This window comes from Arvicanthis niloticus, chromosome 29 (assembly GCF_011762505.2).
Source record: "Arvicanthis niloticus isolate mArvNil1 chromosome 29, mArvNil1.pat.X, whole genome shotgun sequence".
Lineage (NCBI taxonomy): Eukaryota > Metazoa > Chordata > Mammalia > Rodentia > Muridae > Arvicanthis > Arvicanthis niloticus.
Genome location: NC_133437.1, coordinates 19,454,058 through 19,474,889, shown reverse-complemented (window position 1 = coordinate 19,474,889; position 20,832 = coordinate 19,454,058). Strand labels below are relative to the sequence as shown.

Sequence of the window (20,832 nt, the reverse complement as noted above, 5' to 3'; positions counted from 1 at the left end):
AAAAAAAAGGCTGGCACTGTAACTCCATGTTGGGGTTCTTGTCTCACATGTGGGAGGCCCTGCACCCTGTGTATCCTACTAAATGCTGTCAAAAGTAGGATTTGGGTGAAATGTCTTTATTCTCGATAGTCTTTGCTCTGGAAGAAGTTATTCTGAGATTAGCTGGTGATTCTCTCTCCACATTCATTCTGTTTTCCCATTGAAAGCTGGTGGTTACTTTGAGTCTTATTCCTTACGTCTGTTCCTCAGAGCCTCCCCTGACCTGTGCATTGATGCCTGGCTTTTCAGCTCGAATCCAAATATTTCCTTTACCTGTAGGCTTACTGGATATCTCTCTTGGGTAAAGTATGGATGCCTCAGACCCACATGCTCAAAACGTTTCCCTATTCATTCTTGTTCTTATACAACTCATCTCTGTCCCCGTTGGAGGAATTAGCACCTCCGAGCGATCCCCACACTCCAAAGTCCTAACCCCAGGGTTTCTTCTCCATCTCTTCCTTTCTTCCTGAAGCTGCTGGCCTCACCAGCTCTTTCTGGATTGTTAGTAATGATCTCCACATCTCTGCTGGTCTTCTCCACTCCAAGCTTCCCCCATCTACCAGATTTACAGATACAGTGTACAAATCACCATCTATTTCTTGTGTTGAATCTTTCTGGGGGTCCCCATTTCCTGTCTGCTCCCATTAGTAGATGAATTGCTCTCTCTCTCTGTGTTTTCCTCCTGTCTTGCAGATCCAAGCTCTCTTCATCTCTATTGGCAACCTCTTCACCACTCAGCCTCTAAGAGCTCATAGACCCAGTGTGTATTTCTCTGCCTTTTGCTCCTTTCAGGCCACTCCTCATCCTTAGGTGATGTCATCCAGGCCTCAGCTCATAGTAGCATCTATACACTGATGACTCCCACGTTTATGGCTGCAGCCAGTTAGCCACTGTTTAAGTTATGGGTTCAGAGATCTAACTGCTGCCCTGGCATCTTCCCTCGGAATTTGTTCTCCTTTCCTTTCTGTTGCTGTGATTGACAACCACTATGACCAAAAGCAACTTAAAGGAGGAAAGGGTGTGTTTCATCTTACACTTCCGGGTCATAGTTCATCATCAAGGGAAGTGAGCCACCACACTTGGCTACACTTAATCTTTACAAAATTGTGCTGGCAAACCATCGAGCTAATGCTGAGTCATGGCATCCATGAGTGGTCTCCCAACTTTCGAGTCACTCCAAGGACAAGGGTCCAGGTTGGAAATATTTAGTCAACGATTCTGTAGGAAGTGTATTTGTTTTCTTGTTGTATCTTTGCATGGTTCTGTCTAATATTTCAAGAGGATTACGAGAAACTGGAAGCTAGTATCCTGAGTCTATGGAGTTGTATAGTGAGGTAGCCATTGATGACACCAAGTGGTTTCTCAAAGTCAAAGGACAATGTCTAGCGTCAGATAATGATGTTGTGTAGTCCTTTGGTTTGGAGCAAGGACGGTGATGATATGACAGTGCTATGCCCCCAAAATGGATGAATTATAGGAGAACATTTAATGCAGGCACTGACAGTGTGTTCAAGGTTCATGGAAGGCCAACCATGGCCTCACCTTCAAGTGTCAAAGACAAAGCACTCAACAGCACTGGCCAGCAAGGCTTCCTTTATTCTCCCCACTTTCTTTGCCTTTTACTCCTTCTCCCTTTCTTCCTCCCCACCTCTTTCTTAGACAAGCTCTTTGTTTATAGCCAAGGCCAGCCTAGAACTGGCATTCTCATATGTTGGTTTCCCCAGTGCTGGAATCGCAGGACGCACCACTATTCTTGATCTGTGGGGAAGAATGTCTAATAGTTCACTCAGAGGTATCCAAATTGTGTAGCCCATTTATTTTAACTTCCATAATAGAGGCAGAATTGCTTCACCAATAGATTATTACTGCTGTGGCAATCCTGGGTAGCCAGGTATCTTGTTTACCTATGAAGAAGACACTTCTGTCTTTCCTTGCATCTTCTTGCTGAGCTATAGACCCGAGCAGCATATATGGAGTCAGAAAGCCCACTAGCCAATAGCCAATCAGAAGCCTCCTGACTCCAGCTAATAAGTGACACAACTAGACATAGGGGCTTTGGGAAGGCTGTGAACTGGTAGAACTTGATTTACCTGTCCATTTTATTCATCTTTCCAGCAGTATCCAGCATCCTGTGTTGAGCAAAGTGAGAACCAAATGGCCTTTAAAAAACGTTTTCATTGTATTTTTGTTTGTTTATTGTGTGTGTGTGTGTGTGTATGTGTGTGTGTATGTATATATGAGTGCATGTGTAACAGTGCATAAGCCACAACATGCATAGAGGTCAGGGGACAGCTTGTAGAATATACTTCTCTCCTTTTACTATGTGGGTTCCTAGGTTCAAACTTAAGTCATCAGGTATGATTCCTATCTGCACCATCTTCCTATCCTGATAACTGTGTTATGGAGATGTTAGAAGAATTCAGAGTATCTGGCTCAGTGTTGAACCAGCTGAAATGAAAAGACAGAGAGAGAGTGTCAGGATCTGAGAGGAGAATCTGATAGCCATGCTTGCAGAAGAGTGCATGTTCTGGTGCATTCATGTTGAATTTGTCAGATTGGCTTTCTCTATGTACCTGGGTTGGATCAGAGGAAGATGGCTGGGGCCCAAACAGATGGCTTCATTCTTGGCATTAGGCTGCCCAAGGAGGGACACAGGATAGGGACAGGACAGTGCAAGTGATGGCTGGTTGATGTGGAAAACCAGAGAAGAAAGGAACCAGGAACTGGGGCTTGGTATTTGAGTACTTAACTCATTTTAGAGACTGGGTTTGGGCAGGGAAGCTTTACTGTGAGCTGTTGGTGAGCCTCACGGCGAAGTCAGTGACACTGAGGCATGAGAGCAAAGCTTCCCTGAGCTCCTGTAGAAGTGTGTTCTGCACTGGGAAGCCTGTACCTTCAGTTCCTTGTCACTTCCTCCTTTCCTTCGGAAGCTTTGTCCCAGTTACTTTTCCTTTCTTTCTTCTTTTCCCTCTCCTCCTTTTCCCTTCCTGTGCTGTGCCTTGGAGGTACAGAGTGGGTAATAAATATTTCACCTTAGTGCCGCAGGAATGTAACGGAAACGGTGTAAATATTAGGCATCCAGAGATACTTACAGCTTAACAATTCATGCAAACTGTCAGGGTTCAGCTAAAGGTGTTGAGACACTCTCTGGTTTTATGCACTATCTCAGGAACAATTGGACTATTTGCAGCAGGTACAGCCCATAGACATCCTTCTATGTAGCATCTCTTAAGAGCTTTTCTAGAAAACCCCACACTCCAAGAAGCAAATGACATGTCTAGCATTTGTCTTTTATAGATCATTGGAAAGGGGACCTGGAGACGTTTCCATTTCCTTTTTTTCCCCGCCTATTTTCTTTCTCGCTTTTCTCTTAATCTATTCTTCTCTCTGGAAACATGTCACATCTGAGAATATAGTTCATATCACTTCAGGAATATTTCAGGGTACAAGTGTAACATGTACCAGCTGTTTACAGTACCCAAAATATAACAGATGGAGTTAGGGGAGCATGCAAACAAATTTGGATTGAGAGATGTTGGCAAACTTGGTCCGTTGTTTTCTTGGAGACAGAGCCCTAGCGAGGGGATCTTGGAGAACCCTGGCTAAGGTTAGCAGGTGTTTAGAACCTGAATCCTAAGTCCTAATACTGAGTCCTAAGAAAGGCACCATGCTCCAAAACGCCAGTGAAAGTTGACTTCCTAGGAGATCTAGGAAGGCGTTGCTCAGAGTCCAGTAACTAGGATGCAGCTATGCAACTCAAAGACGGGATCAATATCCTCGGAGGGGCGCTAGGACCCAGGCACCCGCCGGCCTTGGGACCTTTGGAGGAGTGAAGGCAGTGGAGGAGATTGGCAGGCAGAGTCCCTTGGAGCGACCAGACCCTTCTTGCAGAGGGCGTGAGGTTCATGGTGCAAAGGTACAGCTGTCTAGTGCGCTGGATGAGCGGCTGCAGCCAGGGGCACAGGCACCTGCACGTTGGGACAGCAGCTGAGGATCACAGCGGGCATGGACCAGCAGCAGAGAGCGTGCCAGGTGAGCCCAGCACACTGTCCGAAGACCACTGTCCCAGGGCACGCAGATCCCTCCCCTAACCTGGCTTTGAACCCTTGGTGCCGAGGAGGTCCTTTCCGGTTTCCCCTAGTCTTTCCATGTTAGTACCTGGTTCCCATCTTCCTCTCTAGGGAAACACCTGAAGTGCTTAAAGTGCCCGCCTTGCAATTTCTAATAGTAATAGTCCTGTCACAGGGATCTATGCATGGCTTGGCAGCAGTCTTTGCTTCCCCGCCTGGCTGCTGGCTCCTGTTGCGCACGCTGTTCCCACGCTCTTTCTTCTCCCAGTGTGGGGCCCTTTGCTGTTCGACTGTGTTTCTAAAGGCCCTGCAAGATTATCTCCTTTTCCAGGAAGCCAGGCAGGGCAGCTTTAGTCACCCGTGTACCTTGTAGGTATGGTATAGGGGCAGGTGTAGGTGCCTGCACGTGTGCCTGGCGCCTCCTGCTGTTGTGGACCCAGTGCAATCTCCTGCATAGGTGTTCTCCAGGACAGAGGAGTCCCATCCTGTCCAGTGCGAGAAGATATATGTGTACAAGGGGGGAAGCAGGGGTAACTGAGAGAGAGGAAGCTCTTTGTGAATGTCTTCATGCCCTGGGGCGGGGGCAGGGTGTGTCACAGGAAAATGACCAAGAGCAGGGTTAAAGAAGGAGGGATTGGTTCAAGGCTAAGTGGTTATCGCGGCATGTTTTTGTTATTGTTGTTTTGAGAAGGAGACAACAGTTAACCGAAACACACTTAGTCTCCTGAGGGGTGAGGCTTGCACCAGCCTTTAAAAAAAGTCTTATTAAAGGGTCTCAAATCTTCCACATTCTTCTAATCACTTCAGGGTGCCCGTAACCACCTGTATGCATTGGTTTACTTGTTCCAAGTTGAGAGTCTCAGCAAACGCTCCTGTGAGGCTCCTGCAGCGAGCTGCGGGAACCAGGGACCTCAAAATCATTAATGTTGAACTTTGGGTCTCTCTCCAGTGCATGGAATGATTTGACATGCTTGCTTCGAACTTGCAATGCTTCTCTAAGACAGTTTTCTTCCAACTCTGTTGGGAGACAGTCAAGAAAAACATTTATCCAGGGTGCAGGGTTGGGGGGGGGGCGGTAAGAGGCAGAGGGCCTGAACTCCAAGGCTTTACAATCTGCCAGTTTGCAGTTTGCCAGTTTTTGCTTGCTTGCCCTCCTGACCTTGAATGGGCTATTTTAATTCTGCAGAGTTTTCCAAGTTTCTCAGTTTTCCAAGAAGTAGAAACTGAAGAAGGATAAGTCATCAGTGGTGGAAGAACCGGGTTGAGAGGAGCTGAGGGGGGCTAACCAGCTCCAAGAAACCTCAGGCCTTATGTGGCTCAGAGGGCACCTTCAGGCCAGGGGTCTAGAGACAGCCTATCCTGGAGTTCTCGTTCTTTGCAGTCTTGCTACAGCTTGTACTAAATTCCAGAAAAAAAAGTATGTATGGTCTGAAGAGAAGTGGATCAAATGCATAGATAAGAGTGAATTTTGATTCCAGGTTGTAAAGTCACAGAAATGTTTTATGGTCTGTGGAAATAGATCCAAGTGGTGTTCTTAGATTCCAGAAAGTACTCGGGTGGACCTTACAGAAAGATCTGGCTGACCTTGAAAATGGCTACATAACTCGGAAAAGACCTAGTCTTCTCTGTAAGGTCACTCTCCCACAGGTATGAGGAGAGAGAGTCCCCAACAGAAGAAGGCACAGTGTGCTGTGTATCTCACAGGGGTGTGTGCACCTTCAGTTACACCTGATACATACAACTGACTTACCTGGGAGTGACTCAGTTAATAGTAACTTCTCAGAAGAGCCGTCTATCAGCTCAGTAGTGAAATAATGCAATAATCTTTAGAAGCAATATTGAATATTGGAATGCCTAATGTTACCACAGTTAGTAGGGTAGGCACTACTTTAAAAAAAATCAAAAAACCAAAAAAACAAGCCCTAGGTTTTTTTTTTTTTTTTTTTTTTTCCATTTTATCTCAGGGTGAGAAGTGAGCAGAATGATTCATAGTGTTTTTTTTTTTTTTTTTTTAACTAAATAATTTCTAAAGAACTAAAAGAGCCAAAGTAAATTCAACTCAAGCCACAAGAAGTCTTGTCCCTCGGTTTTCAGAGATGAGTATCATGGGATGTAAACATTGGTTATGTACCTGCAGTGAGCATTGTCCCAAACACCCTCAGCAGGTCTCAGAAGATGCTTTCAGTTCCTGATGACGACGGACGTGCTGCTTTTTTCTGTGAATTTTTCAGATGGGAGACACGGAGATCACACAGCTAGTGAACGGTAGAGCTGGGCTGGCCAGCTGGGCTTGGATACAAAGATCCAACTAAGCACAGTTGAAAGGGGGAATAAAACAGAGAGCCTGGAAGTGTGAAGGCAGTTTGTATACCTCAGTGCACATAAGGGAAAATAACCATGATGAGTGGGACTTTTCTTCATCTTTGATTTTCTTGTTTTTATCAAAATGACATAGGTATTATTTTTATGTCATGGAAGAGACTAAACCCTTTAGATAGATCTATGTAATCAATTCCCAGTGGATTGGGCACTGGGATTACTTAGGTACATATTTTACTAGCATTGTGGATTTTTATTTATACATATGTGCCTTTGTGTGCATCTGTGTATCTATTCAGCTATTTCTAGCATGTCAGTTTCTAGTGTTGAGATAGCCATCTGAAGAAGCAGGGTTACTATCTAATATGATATATATTAGATATATCATATCTAATATAAAAGTACATAACTAATATGTACTTTTTAACCACATGCCTTTCCAAACTTTGGACATAGGGTCCATTTCCTCTACTGATGTAGTTTTGGACTTTGGTGGATCATTTGATCTGAAGGGTTCTCATGAATACTATCTATGACCTAGAGGTGGTAGGATCCATTGGTTCCCAGAGTCTTGTCCAACTCTAAGATTATGCAAATATATGCAATTGGGAGATGAACAAATGAAATAGTCTGTATGTGATTATATTTTACACACAGAAATAACTTCATTGCTTAACTTTATTTTTTTGAACTTCATACATGAGCACTAAATTTACGTAATTTACAAACTGTTCTCCAAATCCTCCTCCCTTCCTATCACCCCTCTTAAATTTATGACTTCTTTTGCTACTTTGTGTGTGTGTGTGTGTGTGTGTGTGTGTGTGTGTGTATACATATACTATTAAATATACCTACTGAGCCCAGATAGTGATGCCCTTATGTACTTATCTTGCCGGTTGACTATGGAAAAGTGGAAATCAATCAGGGATGTCTCCCAGAAGAAAACTGATTCTTCTTCTCTCAAGAGTCATTGATTGTCTATAGCTCTTCAGCTAGTGTTAAGGCCTTGTTAAATATTTCCTCATCTATGTTGGCATGTCAATTGGTTTGGTCCTGGGCAGGTCTTGTGTGAGCACCCATAGCATTAAGTCACAGGCACAATTTCCCTGACATGTCTGGAAGACACTGTCTCCTGGTGTTCTTTCAGGGGCTTAGGCACTTAAACTCTCTCAGTTCCTCTTCTGTGATGTTCCCTGAGCTTTAGATGTAGGGATTGCATTGTAGATGTCTCAGTTAGGGGCCCTTTGACCAGCTGTGAGTATCTGCAGCAATCAGTCTCTTTAGCTGCTAAAAGCAGCTGCTTTGATAAGGAGAGTTGCATTTATTTATGGATATACGAATAAGTGTTTCAAATACAGTTAGAGCCTGTATCACTTAAGAAACATGACAGTAGTGTGTCCTCCCCTGGGATCCATGACCTCTCTTGCCATGTGCTCTTGACCAGGTTCCCAGTACCAGGAATGAGTTTCTGCCCACTGAGCAGGCCCTAAGTCCAGTTAGATACCCGTCAGTTACCTCTAAGAATTAAGCAGCACTCTTGTGCCATTGGTGATATTTTGCTCAAACAATTTAACATAGACTCCAAGCACTCTGGTGGCCTGGCTTCTGTGGGGTAGATTTGTATGTCAGAAGTGGTTGTAGCATAGTTATAAACCAACTCTGCAATTTCAGTGGATTAAATAAATGGTTTATATCTCACATTCTATGTCCGAAGTCAGTTGACAGGGTGCTTGCTCCACACAGACTCTCAGGAAACCAGGCTGGCAAAAGCTCTGCAGCCTTGTGACTCTGTTACTTAGGGCACGTGGTCTTGATGGTTTTATGGCAGGGAAGATGACATACGTGGTCAAAAATTAACAACTGTCTTTAAATGCCTCCGCTCAAGAGTGAAGCTTGGTTCTTCTATTTTTCTGTGTTTTGGTCAGAACTAGTTGCACAGACCTCATTCAGATACATGGACATGGAGAAGTGTTATTTTCTTATATGACCAAGAAGAAGAGGAGGGGGAGGAGAGAGAGGAGGAAGAAGGGGAAGAGGAGGAAGAAGAGGAAGAGGAAGAGGAAGAGGAGGAGGAGGAAGAAGAGGAGGAGGAAGAAGAAGAGGAGGAAGAAGAAGAGGAGGAGAAGGAGGAAGAGGAGGAGGAGGAAGGGGAGGAGGAGAAAGGGAAGGAGGAAGAAGAGGAAGAGGAAGAGGAGGAAAGGCTACAAACACAGCAATCTGGATTAGTGTGTGAAGGCATATATAACTAAGTGCCAAAAGCTTGCATAGGAAAAAATTGATTCCTTATAGAAATTTAGTCCCATAGACTAGAAGCCCAAGATCAAGGTCCCAACAGGACTGCTGCTCTGATGACCTCACTTCTTGGCTTACAGAGAGCCATCTCTCTGTCCTTTATCTAGTCCTTTCTCTGCATGTTTGTGTTCTGATCTCTTCTCACACAAAACACCAATCACATTGGATTAAGGGCTATGTTAATAAGTGCCTTTAATACTAAATCCTTTTTAAAGACTGCCTACAAATATAGTCACCTTCGGAAGTACTTAGGGATCAGGGCTTCAGTAAACTTCAGACCATGATGCATTGTTTCTATTAAATGACACCTGATGGGATGGGATGTAGTCACTCCATGTTTATTGGAGGAGTCCTGTAAATTTCCAAAACATCAGGGAGTCACTTCCTCTTTATATCTCACTCATCTCTCTGATCCCCTGCCCTCCCATTTTGAAACAAAAAGTGTGATTTTTTTTTTTCAATTTTTCTGGGCGCTATTCAAAAGTGCTTCATGTTAATAGGTGTGTCAAGAATCTTTTTGTTAGCGGTGGTAGCGACTGTGTGGATGTGTGACTAAGGGAGACCAAGACTGACAATGTGGGCAGTCTGAGAGCCTTGCTATTAGCCCGTAGATGCTGTGCACACTGTGTTTATGGACACAGCTCCTACTGTAAAGCTAAGTAAGGGCAACGGTGAGGCTCACTGTGTTTGTGGATTGATTACCAGCATGAATCTGTGACCACGCTGCTGGTGGACAGCATCTGATAAATTGCTATTAGCCAGGCAGTAACTGCAATGGATTTGTCATTGTCTGTGAATGTGTAGATAGTTTTAGCTTCCTGTTTTCAAATTTTTCTATCGAGGGATGAGCTGTTGATTAATTGCTGATGACAGTCACTTCAAAAAGGTTCTGCTATAGTTTGACATTAAAACTAAAAGCCGTTGTTTATACAGGGAGTCAAAGAAATAGAACACGGGGCATAAATTTGATAATAATAAGGTATTTGTGGGTGAAGGAATGATGCAATTGTAGCTTTGTTTTCTAAGTCCATTTTGCAAAGTACAAGCTTTTAAGAAAGATGGCTTACAAGTACATACGGCTAAATTTAGGTTGTGTTATTGAGGTGCCTTCAAAAGGATTATCTATTAAATATCAGGTAACCAACCGGAAGGCAGGAGTAATCGCCTAATGTTCTGGGATAGATAGAAATGATCACGAATGAGAAGCCAGTACAATCAATTCTCTAGGACTCTCCTTGGGAATATTGTTTAATGGACAACAAGGGTTATTCTTAGTGACACAAGAAGTGATGATGGTTTGTATCTCTGTGTGTCTTAGATGTGATGAAATCTAACAGCAGTGGCAAGAACCAGAACCAGAGTCCCCGTCTCACAAGCTGTGTCCCTTCCCCTCCACACACCAATGTATACATTCTCTGGCATGGTATTGTCTGGCCTCAGCCTTCTGACTTTTAACACAGTCACTAACGTGTCCCAGAACTGAGTGTCTCTTTAGGGGGTGAGGTACATAATATCTTAATCCGTTTGTATTACTGTAACAAAATGTCCAAGATTGGGACCTTTATGAATATTGAAATTATATTTCCCATAGTTCAGTAAGATTGGAAAAATCTAAGGTCAAAATGTCAGCACGTTGGGTTTTGTGGCAAGCATGGCTGTCTGCCTCCACAGTAGCGTATTGCTGCTGTGTCCTCTAGAGTGGGGAGGGACATGCCTTCACGTGATACAAGGGACAAAAAAACATGGTAAGTGGCACAATTCCCTCTGTAAACGCTTAATAATGGCAATCGATCGTCTCATGCAGTAGAGTCTCACAGAGGACCTCCTCCCTATGTATCCCTTTGGGGGATTAAATTGCTAACATGTATTTTGAGGGATGTCTTCAGATTTCACCATTTTCCCCTTAGCCTCCAAAATTCATGTCCTTCTAACATGGGAATTACACTTATTCTTTTGTAATAGCCCATAATGTCTCAATTTATTCAGCACCAACTCAAAAGTCTAAAATCCAGAGTCTTATCTGAATCAGTTATGAGTGAGACTCAAAGCAAGATTAATCTGAAGGCAAATTACCCTCCAGCCACGGGCCTGTGAAATCAAACAAGTCACACACTATAGACATTTCCGGTGTGTGTGTGTGTGTGTGTGTGTGTGTGTGTTGCACTATTTTGTATTGCTGCCACTAAATGCCCAAGACTGGATAATTTACAAAGAAAAGAGATCCATTTATTTTTTTGAAACCATTTACTTAGTTTTATGTGTATGAGTGTTTGCCTGCCTCTATGGTGTGGTTTTCCTGCAGGCTGGATTCCCTGGAACTGTAGTTACAGACAGTTGTGACCTGCCATGTAGGTACTGGGTCTTCTGCAAGAGCAACAGGTGCTCTTAACTGCTGAGCCATCTCTCTATCTCCAGAAATCTATTTCTTTAGCCCAGAGTCTTGATATCAGTCTTACTCCCATGGCTCCATAAGCATTGCCTTGGTTGGGGACTCTGCAGCGTCTTCAACCCCACCCTTCTGCTCAACATTCCCTAGTTATGAGACTCTGTGGTGGCTCTGCTTTCTGTAACAAGTCTTTACCAGGGCCTCCTCTCTGTTTGATCTGTCTTTTAAAGTATAGGTCAAGGAAAAACGTGGCTCGTCTTCTGAACGTATGCAGCATCAACAGTGTTAACATTACCAAGGTTTTTTCTCTGTGCCCTTGAGCAGTGACCGTTGCTTCACCTGGACCTGTTGAGCCATGGCTGGCGCTGCCAGAGAATTACCTTTGGTGGACCCCAGGCAGCAGCCCGCTCCATGAAAGCTTCCTACCTTTGTGGAGCTTTGGTCCCCTATGGTGGAATTGTGGCTTTATAAAGAAGAGAGGCTTCAGCTGGTATTCCTGTTCTGTATCGCCCTTTGTCATGCTATGATACAGCAAGAAGGCCCTTACCAGAAGCCAAGCGGGTGCTAGCTTTTAGATTTCCTGGCCTCTTAGAACTATAAGCCAGCAGGAAATATTGGTAACATCCACAAGGTGCTAACTCTGCAAGAGAACAAGGGTTGAAAAAGATAAGAAGGTTAGCTTTCTAGCTCATGTGTCTATTGAAGGTTGCTCTGTGGAGACCATTCCTGAAGTCGGCCATTTCTTAGAAGGAAGGTGACTTGGCCAATATCTGAGCACTCATGAGTCCTTTACCACCGCACATACTCCAGGTGGTCACGTGGGTTACACAGTAAGAAAGAAATGATCTTTCTACATGCTCAGCGCCTGCTTTCTACTTCTATTTAGAATTCTTGGGAGAAAATTCTAGACTGTTTTTGCTTACAATACAGCACTTTAGAAAGTTGGTGAGTTGTTCTGGCTCTGCTGGTGACAAAACAGTGTCGGGAAGACTTTGGATGAACCATATCGACACAGAACCTCTTTGCCAGAGAGCCCAATGTCCGTCCAGAATTTTGCCCCAAGAGAACCATTAGTGACATGCATTTTCATGTCTTTAAGAGAAAAAACTCAGATTTTTTTTTTTTCTTGAACAGCACTTTCAGGGGACAGTGGCCACTACAGCCTGCTTACCATCTTTCATTGATCAGATTTTGCCATCTCGGGAAGGGCATCCCTGAGGTAGCACGGACCAGGTCTCATGATACTGCTACTTGTGTTGCTGGCATAACTTCTGTCAGAAAGGCCACGGTTCACCCACAATCTTTGCAGCAGCAGGAAGGATCCCATGGGTACAAGAAACGCATGAGGATGGGATGGAGAATGAACAGGATGGTGACCGTAGGGAAGGACAAAGGAGGGATGGAAGAGAGCTGTGCGGTGTGTCACAGCACATAGCGTCTGCAGTGATATTGTCCGACTACAGCAGACACTGACAAAGTTCTGTGTCTGTTTCAGGCCCTGTGTGGTAACCTAAGGGTAGAGGCATTAATGGGCTGCTACTCACTTCTCCCCAGTTCTGTGTGTGCATTGGTAAGAAAGCATTTGGGGTCTTTACCGCAAAATGAAGCCCTTAGGAGAAGGATGGGAGGAAGGAGGCTAGGGACAACTATCATTGGATCCCACCTGTCAGATGGCCTCTTGATCTAGCCCAGGAATAGCTGTACTACCCTGTCCTCTCCGGTCCCTTTTCCAGTCTTTACAGCAGTGATTCTCAATCTCCCTGATGCTGTGACCCTTTAATACAGTTCCTCATGTTGTGGTGACCGCCAACCATAAGATTATTTCATTGCTATTTCACAACTGTAATTTTGTTTCCAATATGAATCGTAATGTAAATATCTGAAATGCAGGGTATCTGATACTCAGGCTCCCCTTCAAAAGTGGTTGCAGCCCACAGGCTGAGGACCGCTGCTTTAGAGGGACTGATCCAGATTGTAGGGCCTCCTTGGCCTCCACCACTGCCCATGTGGGTTGAAATCTGGAGTGATATGGGAATGTGCATGGTAGAAGAAAAGAAAGGCAGCCTGGGACAGTTGCTTCCCACGCTAGCTTCTCCTCAGTAAAAGGTTCAAACAACAGATGGCTAGGAAACAATCCTGTTAGAGTTGACTTTACAGTGTGGAGAAAAAGTCAAAAAAGAGAGGTAGGGAAGATGGAGAAAGGAAGAAAGAAGAGTCAGGTGACTGCTAGAGAAACACTATAGGAGCCAGCTGCAAGGACTGCCTGGGAAGGTGTGAGCAGTGTTGTCCTGTTGGATACAGTCAGAAGTGAAGGCCTCCTTTGTATTGTAACATCTGAGGTCAGACCTGAAGGGAGTGGGGAGATTCCAAGCAGGTGTAACAGCAGATGTGGAGGTCCCAGAGGAGCTGTTGTATTTGAAGTGAAGCAGTAAGACCGTGGGGCAACAGCAAGGGAGGCAGTGGGGTTGAAAGCAACCATCCTTAGAAAGCCAGACTATGGAGACCTGATGGTCTCAGATGGGAAGTGATGGCATCTGGCTGAGAGCACAGGTGCTCATCCAGAAGGTTCTGGAGGATATCTGGAGAGATGAGCTAAGAGACCACTGCCGTAACCCAGCCTGGAGATGATGGTGCCTTTGGCCAGGATGATAGCAGTGGGGATGGTGAAGCAGTTAGGGCCTGAACTGGTCTCCTAAATGAAGTAAACAATGTTTGCAGGTGGGTAAAAAGCAGGGTGCGAGTGTTGCAGGATATTTGGTCACTCTCTAAACCCTGAGATTGTGTTACTTGCTGGAAAAAGCTGTTTCTAGTTGTGATGTGGCTCAGCCGTAGCGCACACCTTTAATCTCTCTGGCTGGAATAAGGACACATCCTTAATCCCAAACAATGCCTCTAGTATACACCGTTAATCTCAAACAACAAATGTAAACTTAGTTTGTAGAAGGAAGGTACTCATTTTTAAAGTGATGTCTAAAAATGAGGGGCAGACAAAGTGATGAATCAGAGAAACATTTGACAGGATAGGATGTATCTAACGCTCATGAGAAGAAAAAAAATGAAAACTTACTTAAGAGAGCAGTGCAGAGAGAGAGAGAGAGAGAGAGAGAGAGAGAGAGAGAGAGAGAGAGAGAGAGAGAGAACAGAGTATGTTTTACCTCGAGCATTTTACAGAGAGAGGTTGAACAAGCTAGACACAGGTAAAGACAGAAAAACCCAGAGAATGTGCAGAAGACAGAAGTTTAAAATGGATGGCTAGAGTTAGTCTGAGGCCAAGCAGAGCAATACAGGAGAGGCTGAGAGAGAAGTCAGACAGAATTACTTAGCGTGGAGAGGCCGTCCAGAAGTCAGAGAGAACTAGAAAGGGTGAACTGACTCAGCAGTAAGTCTCAGAGGCTGAAAACATTCTAGGCCTAGATAAGATTGTACGAGGCGAGAAGATTCCAGGATCAGGTCTAGGTTAGCAACCTCAGAGACAACAATGACATCAGGTGAATAAAAGCTACATTTACATGTGAGAAAGGTCAAAGGTGATAGAATCTCTCTGCAAAGTCCTTGCCAGAAATAACACAGGGTGAACTTTTATCCTCATTCCATTGGTCAGGTTTGCTACTCAGGTGGGTCTATTCTTGCTCATAGCCCCACGAGTTCTCCACGAGTTGCGGCAGATTGTCTGGGCTGATACCAAGAGTGACTTGTCTGGAGAGATCCAAAACCAGACCTTGAATGCAACTGTTCACCATGTCATGGTCAGAACGAAGGACTCCTTCCCTGGAGTTCTAAAACCTTGAGAGCCAGAAAGATAACTGTGAGAGAGATGGGGGACTGTACTTTATTGACTGAATATATATATATATATATAGTTCATGGTAACTGAACCATGACCAGTGGGAAAATGAGAACCAATGGATCAGATGGATTATTCTGTAAAGACAGCTTTGTTTTATGTGTATGTGTGAATGCCTGTTTGCACATATGTGTTTCGTGTGTGTGCCTGGTGCCCTGACACTAATAGAGGCCATCAGAGTCCTGCATCTGGAGCTGACTATGGTTGTAAGCTGTTGCGTGGATGCTGGAAACTGAACCTGGGTCCTCTGTTAGATCTGTAAACACTCTTAACTGATCAGTCATCTCTCTCCCATCTCCCCCAGACATCATTTTTTGGTACAAGGGATGAAAGGTAGAGAGGAGACTGCAATGTTCTAGTTTCATTGTGTTTCCGTGACAAACACCGTGGTCAAAAGCAACGTGGGGAGGGAAAGAATGTGTAGATTATTGCAAACCACGGTCTATTGTTGAGAGAAAGCAGGGCAGAAACTGAAGGTAGGCTTGCTTGCTGTTCCATGCAGCCTTATTCCTGGCCAGGGAACTTAGTTGCTGCCGAGGAATTGTAGCAAAACCGTGGGCAAATGCTGCTTCATAACCTCTCTCGCAGGCTCCTGCTCAGCTAGCTTCCTTACAGTGCCCATGGTCACCTATCCAGGGTTGGTACCTCCCACCATGGCCTGGGCCCCCAGATGTGTCCATAAGCTCGTCTGATCTAGGCATACCTCAACTGAGGCTCTGCTATCAGATGACTCTGGGCTGGGCTCAGTTGATCAGTTGACAGTTACACTGGCTAGGACATAGCCTTTAATAGTTCAGTGGCCAGTGCCAAGCAAGAGTCAGCAGGAGGCAAGAACATCTGCATCACCAAAGTCTGATTTACAGTGAGGGGTGACAAACACAGGTCTCCTGGGACCTTACTTTCCAGGGAGTCTGCCTGGTATCCAAGATGCTTTTATAAGTTGTTCTCATCATCCTTCTGGGTCTAACCTGTGAACAATATGTCTGACCTGTTGTTCAGACCTGTCAGGCTGCCCGTGCTTTGCTACTGCAATGCCAGAGAGCAGCAAGCAGTCTGCTTAGGGGAAATAGGACGAAATCTGAGGATCTCCAGCCTGGCTGTAGTGAAAGGTTCTGAGAGGCTCTGGCCTGCTTGGAACTGCAGAAGTGTTACAGTTCTATGAGGCAGGGCAGGCAGCCAGGTCTCTCCCACTGCCTTTGCAGCCCAGGTGCTCGTGGCAGCAGGAGTGGCAAGCTGGGATGGTCAGCCAGAAGCCATAGCTGGAGCTACTAAGCCAGTGGCAGGATGTGGCTGCAACCAACAGTGACCAGCGCAGGTAGCAGAGCCAAGGTCCAGCAATGAATGCTTTGGGAGGGAAAACTCTTCCCTGGAGAGTTACAGCTCAGTAAAACAGCCACTCTCAGATGATTCTTGTATAGAATCAAGAATCCCACACTTTATGTATAGAACCTTATAAACATGTTGGAAGTAGAATGGGATCGAGGGGTAGATGCTTCCCACTGGCTCAGTCTGAGATGTTAGGGGTGCTCTATTTGCATGGGGAAGGAGTTAGGGTGTTGTTCCTATATGATTGGTTGTCATGACCCTCTCAAGGAGGTGTCATGGTTACATGTTCCAGGACCAGTAGAGCCTGGCTGGGAGTTGGTTCTAATACCTGCTGTTCTCAACTGTGAGATTTACCAGGGTTTTTGAACCTGCTTCAATATGACCTGTTTTTCTGTCTGGTAGCACCGTCCACTTGCCCCATACAGACCCTCTGTAGAAATGACATTAGGAAGTCTCTCAACGTATAGTTCAGAAAACATATCCAGCCCACATTCATCTGGCTGAAGATTCTCCAGGTCTGAGAATACTCTGACAAGAGTGCTGAGTTGTTATTTTCTCATGCTCAGGAGCTGAGATGTATCTGTGTCCTCACGGTTACTATAACAAAACATCACATCAACTGAAAGTCTAATGCCAGGGTGTTGGGTGCGGGGTGTTGGGTGCTGGGTGCTGGGTGCTGGGTGTTGGGTGCTGGCTGTTAGGTGTTTCTGACTTGTGCATCATCATCCTCTGTCTTCATCTCTCTCTCTTTCTCTCTCTCACACACACTTTATTTGCATGTGTGTGTATTTGCATACGTACACGTTTGCATGTGTGTGCCTGTGTTTGCATATGTACATGTTTGCATGTGTGCATGGTTGCACATGCATGTGTGTGCATGTGCATGTGTGTGTGTCTGTGAACATTGCAGTGTTTCTTCTTATAAAGACACTCCTTTATAAGAGGATCAGGGCTCCTTATCCTCATTTAATCTTAACTGCCCTGCTGCAGCCTCTTCTCTAAGTACAGTCTCATTAGGCATTATGGTTTCCATGGGGGATTTGGGGAGATAGTTTTGTTTGTAACAGTTAAATGCTGCAAGTTAAAAAAACATTTTGCTTGAAGTATATTTATCTACAATAAATGAAACCGCACACCTTTCAAAATATAAAATTCATGAGGTTATTTTTCTAAAATGGCATCTTACTATGTAATACTGACTGGCATGGAACTCACTGTACAGATCAGACTGGCCTTCAACCCAGAGAGATCAACTGGCCTCTCTCTTGTCTCCCAAGAATTAGGATTAAAGGTATAGACCATCACACCTGGTATGGTTTTTTTTGTTTGTTTTGTTTTGTTTGTTTTTTTGAGACAGGGTTTCCCTGTGTAGACCTGGCTGTCACTATGTAGATCAGGCTGGCCTCAAACACAGAGATCCACCTGCCTCCTGCCCCTGCTTCCCAAGTGCTGGGCTTAAAGGCATGCGCCACCACTGCCTGGCTCCATTCTTAAGTTTTGATGAAGAATTTCATCGTATAATGTGCAACCACTACCACAGTATGTTACAATCCAGTTCTATTGACTCTGCCTTCCTAGAGTCAGCTCATGACCAGAGTCATGAAGCATCCACTGATCTATTACTGTGGACAGAGTTGCCTTTATTTCTCTATGCCAATTATACCACACATTGTAATGGATTCAAATGCCCACCATAAATAACTAGGCTCCAATGTTTGAGCATTTGGTCCCCAGATGGTAGCACTGTTTTGGGAGGTTGTGAGACCAGTGTAAGTTAGGACTAGTTAGAGGAAGTGGGTCACTGTGGAGAGGGTCTAGAGGCTGCATAACCTTGCCCTGCTTTCTGGCCTCATCTCTGGTTCCTGTGCCACTGAACTGTGAGCAAGCAGGCCCACATCTCTGCTGCCACAGCCAAGGGCCATTCCTGCCTCCATGCCTTCCCCCACCCTGTACCTCACCTTTTACCACAAACAACTGAAACCATCCTCCCTTCATTCCTTTAACAGGTCTTTGGTAGTAAGAAAAGTAACACATGTATGTGACCCTTTGTGACTTCTCTCTTTTACTCCCTTGGAGATACATATATATATATATATATATATATATATATATATATATATGTATATATATGTGTATATGTATATACATATATACACACATATATATACATATACACACATATATGTATATATATACACATACATATATATGTATGTATGTATGTATATGTATATATATATATACACACACACACACACACACTGTGTGTGTACAAATAATCTGAAGTTTGCCACTTCATATCTTTTAGTTTTTCATTGTATGGGTGTACTACAATTCACTTATTCCTGGGCGCATGGATCTTTGAGTAGTTTCCAGTTCATGGGATAGTATTTTAAAAGCAGCCTTGGACACCTAGAGAGAAGCCTTTGGGCATGAACGACCAGCGGCATGGAATGGTTCTATGGTGAATGTGCTATATATTTAATAGGAAAATACACAAGGTGATTGTACCAATATGTGTAGCCAGATAGGAGAATCTGGAACAAGTGCATTTTTGCCACAGCAGTGGCCGTGTAGTGAAATATCCTTGTGGTCCACTTGCTTCACTGGTGACAGATGGTGAACATTTTCTATGTGATTAATGTCCATTTTTATTTCTCAGATTGTGAGATTATTAAAAATTGTATCCTATTTTTAAATTAGATTATCTTCTGATTATAAACTTGCAAGAACACACACACACACACACACACACATATGTAATTTGTCTGTGTGTGTGCCTGTCCACGTGTATGTGTGTCTCTGTGTGTTGTATCTCTCTCTCTCTCTCTCTCTCTCTCTCTCTCTCTCTCTCTCTCTCTGTGCCTGTCCACGGTTGGGTCTCTGTGTGGCGTATATGTGTGTATCCATGTGTGCTTCTCTCTCTCTCTTTCTCTCTGTGTATGTGTGTTATTGGAAATTGAACCACGTGTCTTGCTTATACTAGACAACCACTGTCCCAACACCTGTCTCTAGTCCTGTGAGGTAAATATATCCTAGAGATATTTGCCTCCCAGTCAGTGACTTCCCTTTTTCTTTTCTTAGAGGCACTTTACAGGAACAGACTGCTAAGCTTCTGTTGGACTCCAGGACACACTTTCTGTGGCACATTCCTTTTACATTTTTTTCCCCTAAGCCATCTTTGCCAACTCCACATTTGTAAACATCTATGTTTACCTCTAGAAGCGTCTAGGCTTGGATTCTTTGCTGAATTCTATGACCCAAGTGGCTAATGTTTGTGAATGGTGTAACGTAAGAGTCCGGGTTTTTACTTATGATCTTACTTTGTTTCATGGTTTTGTGTACACTGTTAGCCTTGCACCACTGCTGACAGATTCTGCCCTCCTAGTGACTTCCATGGAAGTTCAATTGAAGCTGGGTTGACTCATGGTGCTGTACCTGGACAATACAGCGTTCCATCTTCCTGTCTGTCTGTCACCATACCACCAGCGTCTGCTTTGTTCACTGTGGCTTTCTGTTCAACCGTAGAAGCAGGCTTAATCTTTCAGATTTGTTTGCAGACTTCACTGAGTTGTCGTAGATCTTTTGCACTTCTACAGAAGTTTTAGAACCCTTTGGTCAGTTTCTAGATCGGAATGGCATTGAGCAGATCCAATCATTTTTGTCGGTTGTCCCAGCAACAACAATGTGGCTGCCAAGGAACCGAGTGGAGCTCGACGAGCTGGGGGTTTCTCACACCTTTTGGTTGGTGTTTTAGCTCTTGGCAAGGAGAGCCACAGAAAGGTTTGTGCTTCCCAACATCATCATAAATGACGCTTAAAATGTCGAATTCCCACTCATCACTCGCATATAGAAAACAGGTGACCTGTGTTTACTGGCCTCATGGTCTGAGGTTTGCTGAACTCCCTTGTTGGGTCTGGTGGTTGTTTTGTAGCCTTTAGGGGTTTCTGTGCATCCATGTGAGCTTCTGAAGAGTCCTTATCTAACCCGGGTCTCTTTTCTTTCTTCCTTTAGTGCAGTGGTCAGGGTCTCTAGTATAGGTGTGGGGTGACGTACTTCTGTGTTTGGACATGAGAGGCACTGAGGGATTTTCCACTAAGGATCATACCGATTATTCCTTTTCTTTCTTTTCTGATGCTGTGGATGGAATGAAGGGCCTTTAATAAATGGTTTCATTGAGGTTTCTTATCTAGTAAGCATACGTGGGGAGTTGTCAGATGTTTCCCCTGCATTTATTAGATGCTGATAGGTGGTTTTTTTTTATTCTAGTGAACTGATGAATTACGTTGCTTTATTGTAATAAAACACACACAGTATAAAAGTCACCATTTTAAAGTGATATTTATGCCTGACTTCACAACGCTGGGCAACCACAAGTCCCACCTACTTCCAGCTGCCTTAAAATATCACTCTCAAGGGAAATCCCATGCTCTGAACTTCCAAACCTTGGCAACGACCTGATTTTTATGTCAGCATTTGTCAGTACAGACTGGATATTTTGTGCAAACGGACCATACTTTGTGGCCTTTTGTCTGGCTCCTTTAACTTAGAATGTC

General features: G+C 44.3%; 1 protein-coding gene across 2 annotated transcripts in view; it reads left to right on the top strand.

The window, feature by feature from the left end:
* Positions 1 to 3,933: 3,933 nt before the first annotated feature.
* Pde8b (phosphodiesterase 8B) overlaps positions 3,934 to 20,832 on the top strand; it is a 224,974-nt gene continuing 208,075 nt past the window's right edge. Inside the window, exon 1 of one of the 2 annotated variants that reach the window (XM_076927186.1) lies at positions 3,934 to 4,071. In XM_076927186.1, the coding sequence (XP_076783301.1) occupies positions 4,045 to 4,071 (27 nt within the window). In that variant the 5' untranslated portion in view covers positions 3,934 to 4,044. The remainder of the gene's footprint in view (positions 4,072 to 20,832) is intronic. The other variant, XM_076927185.1, reaches the window with a different exon arrangement.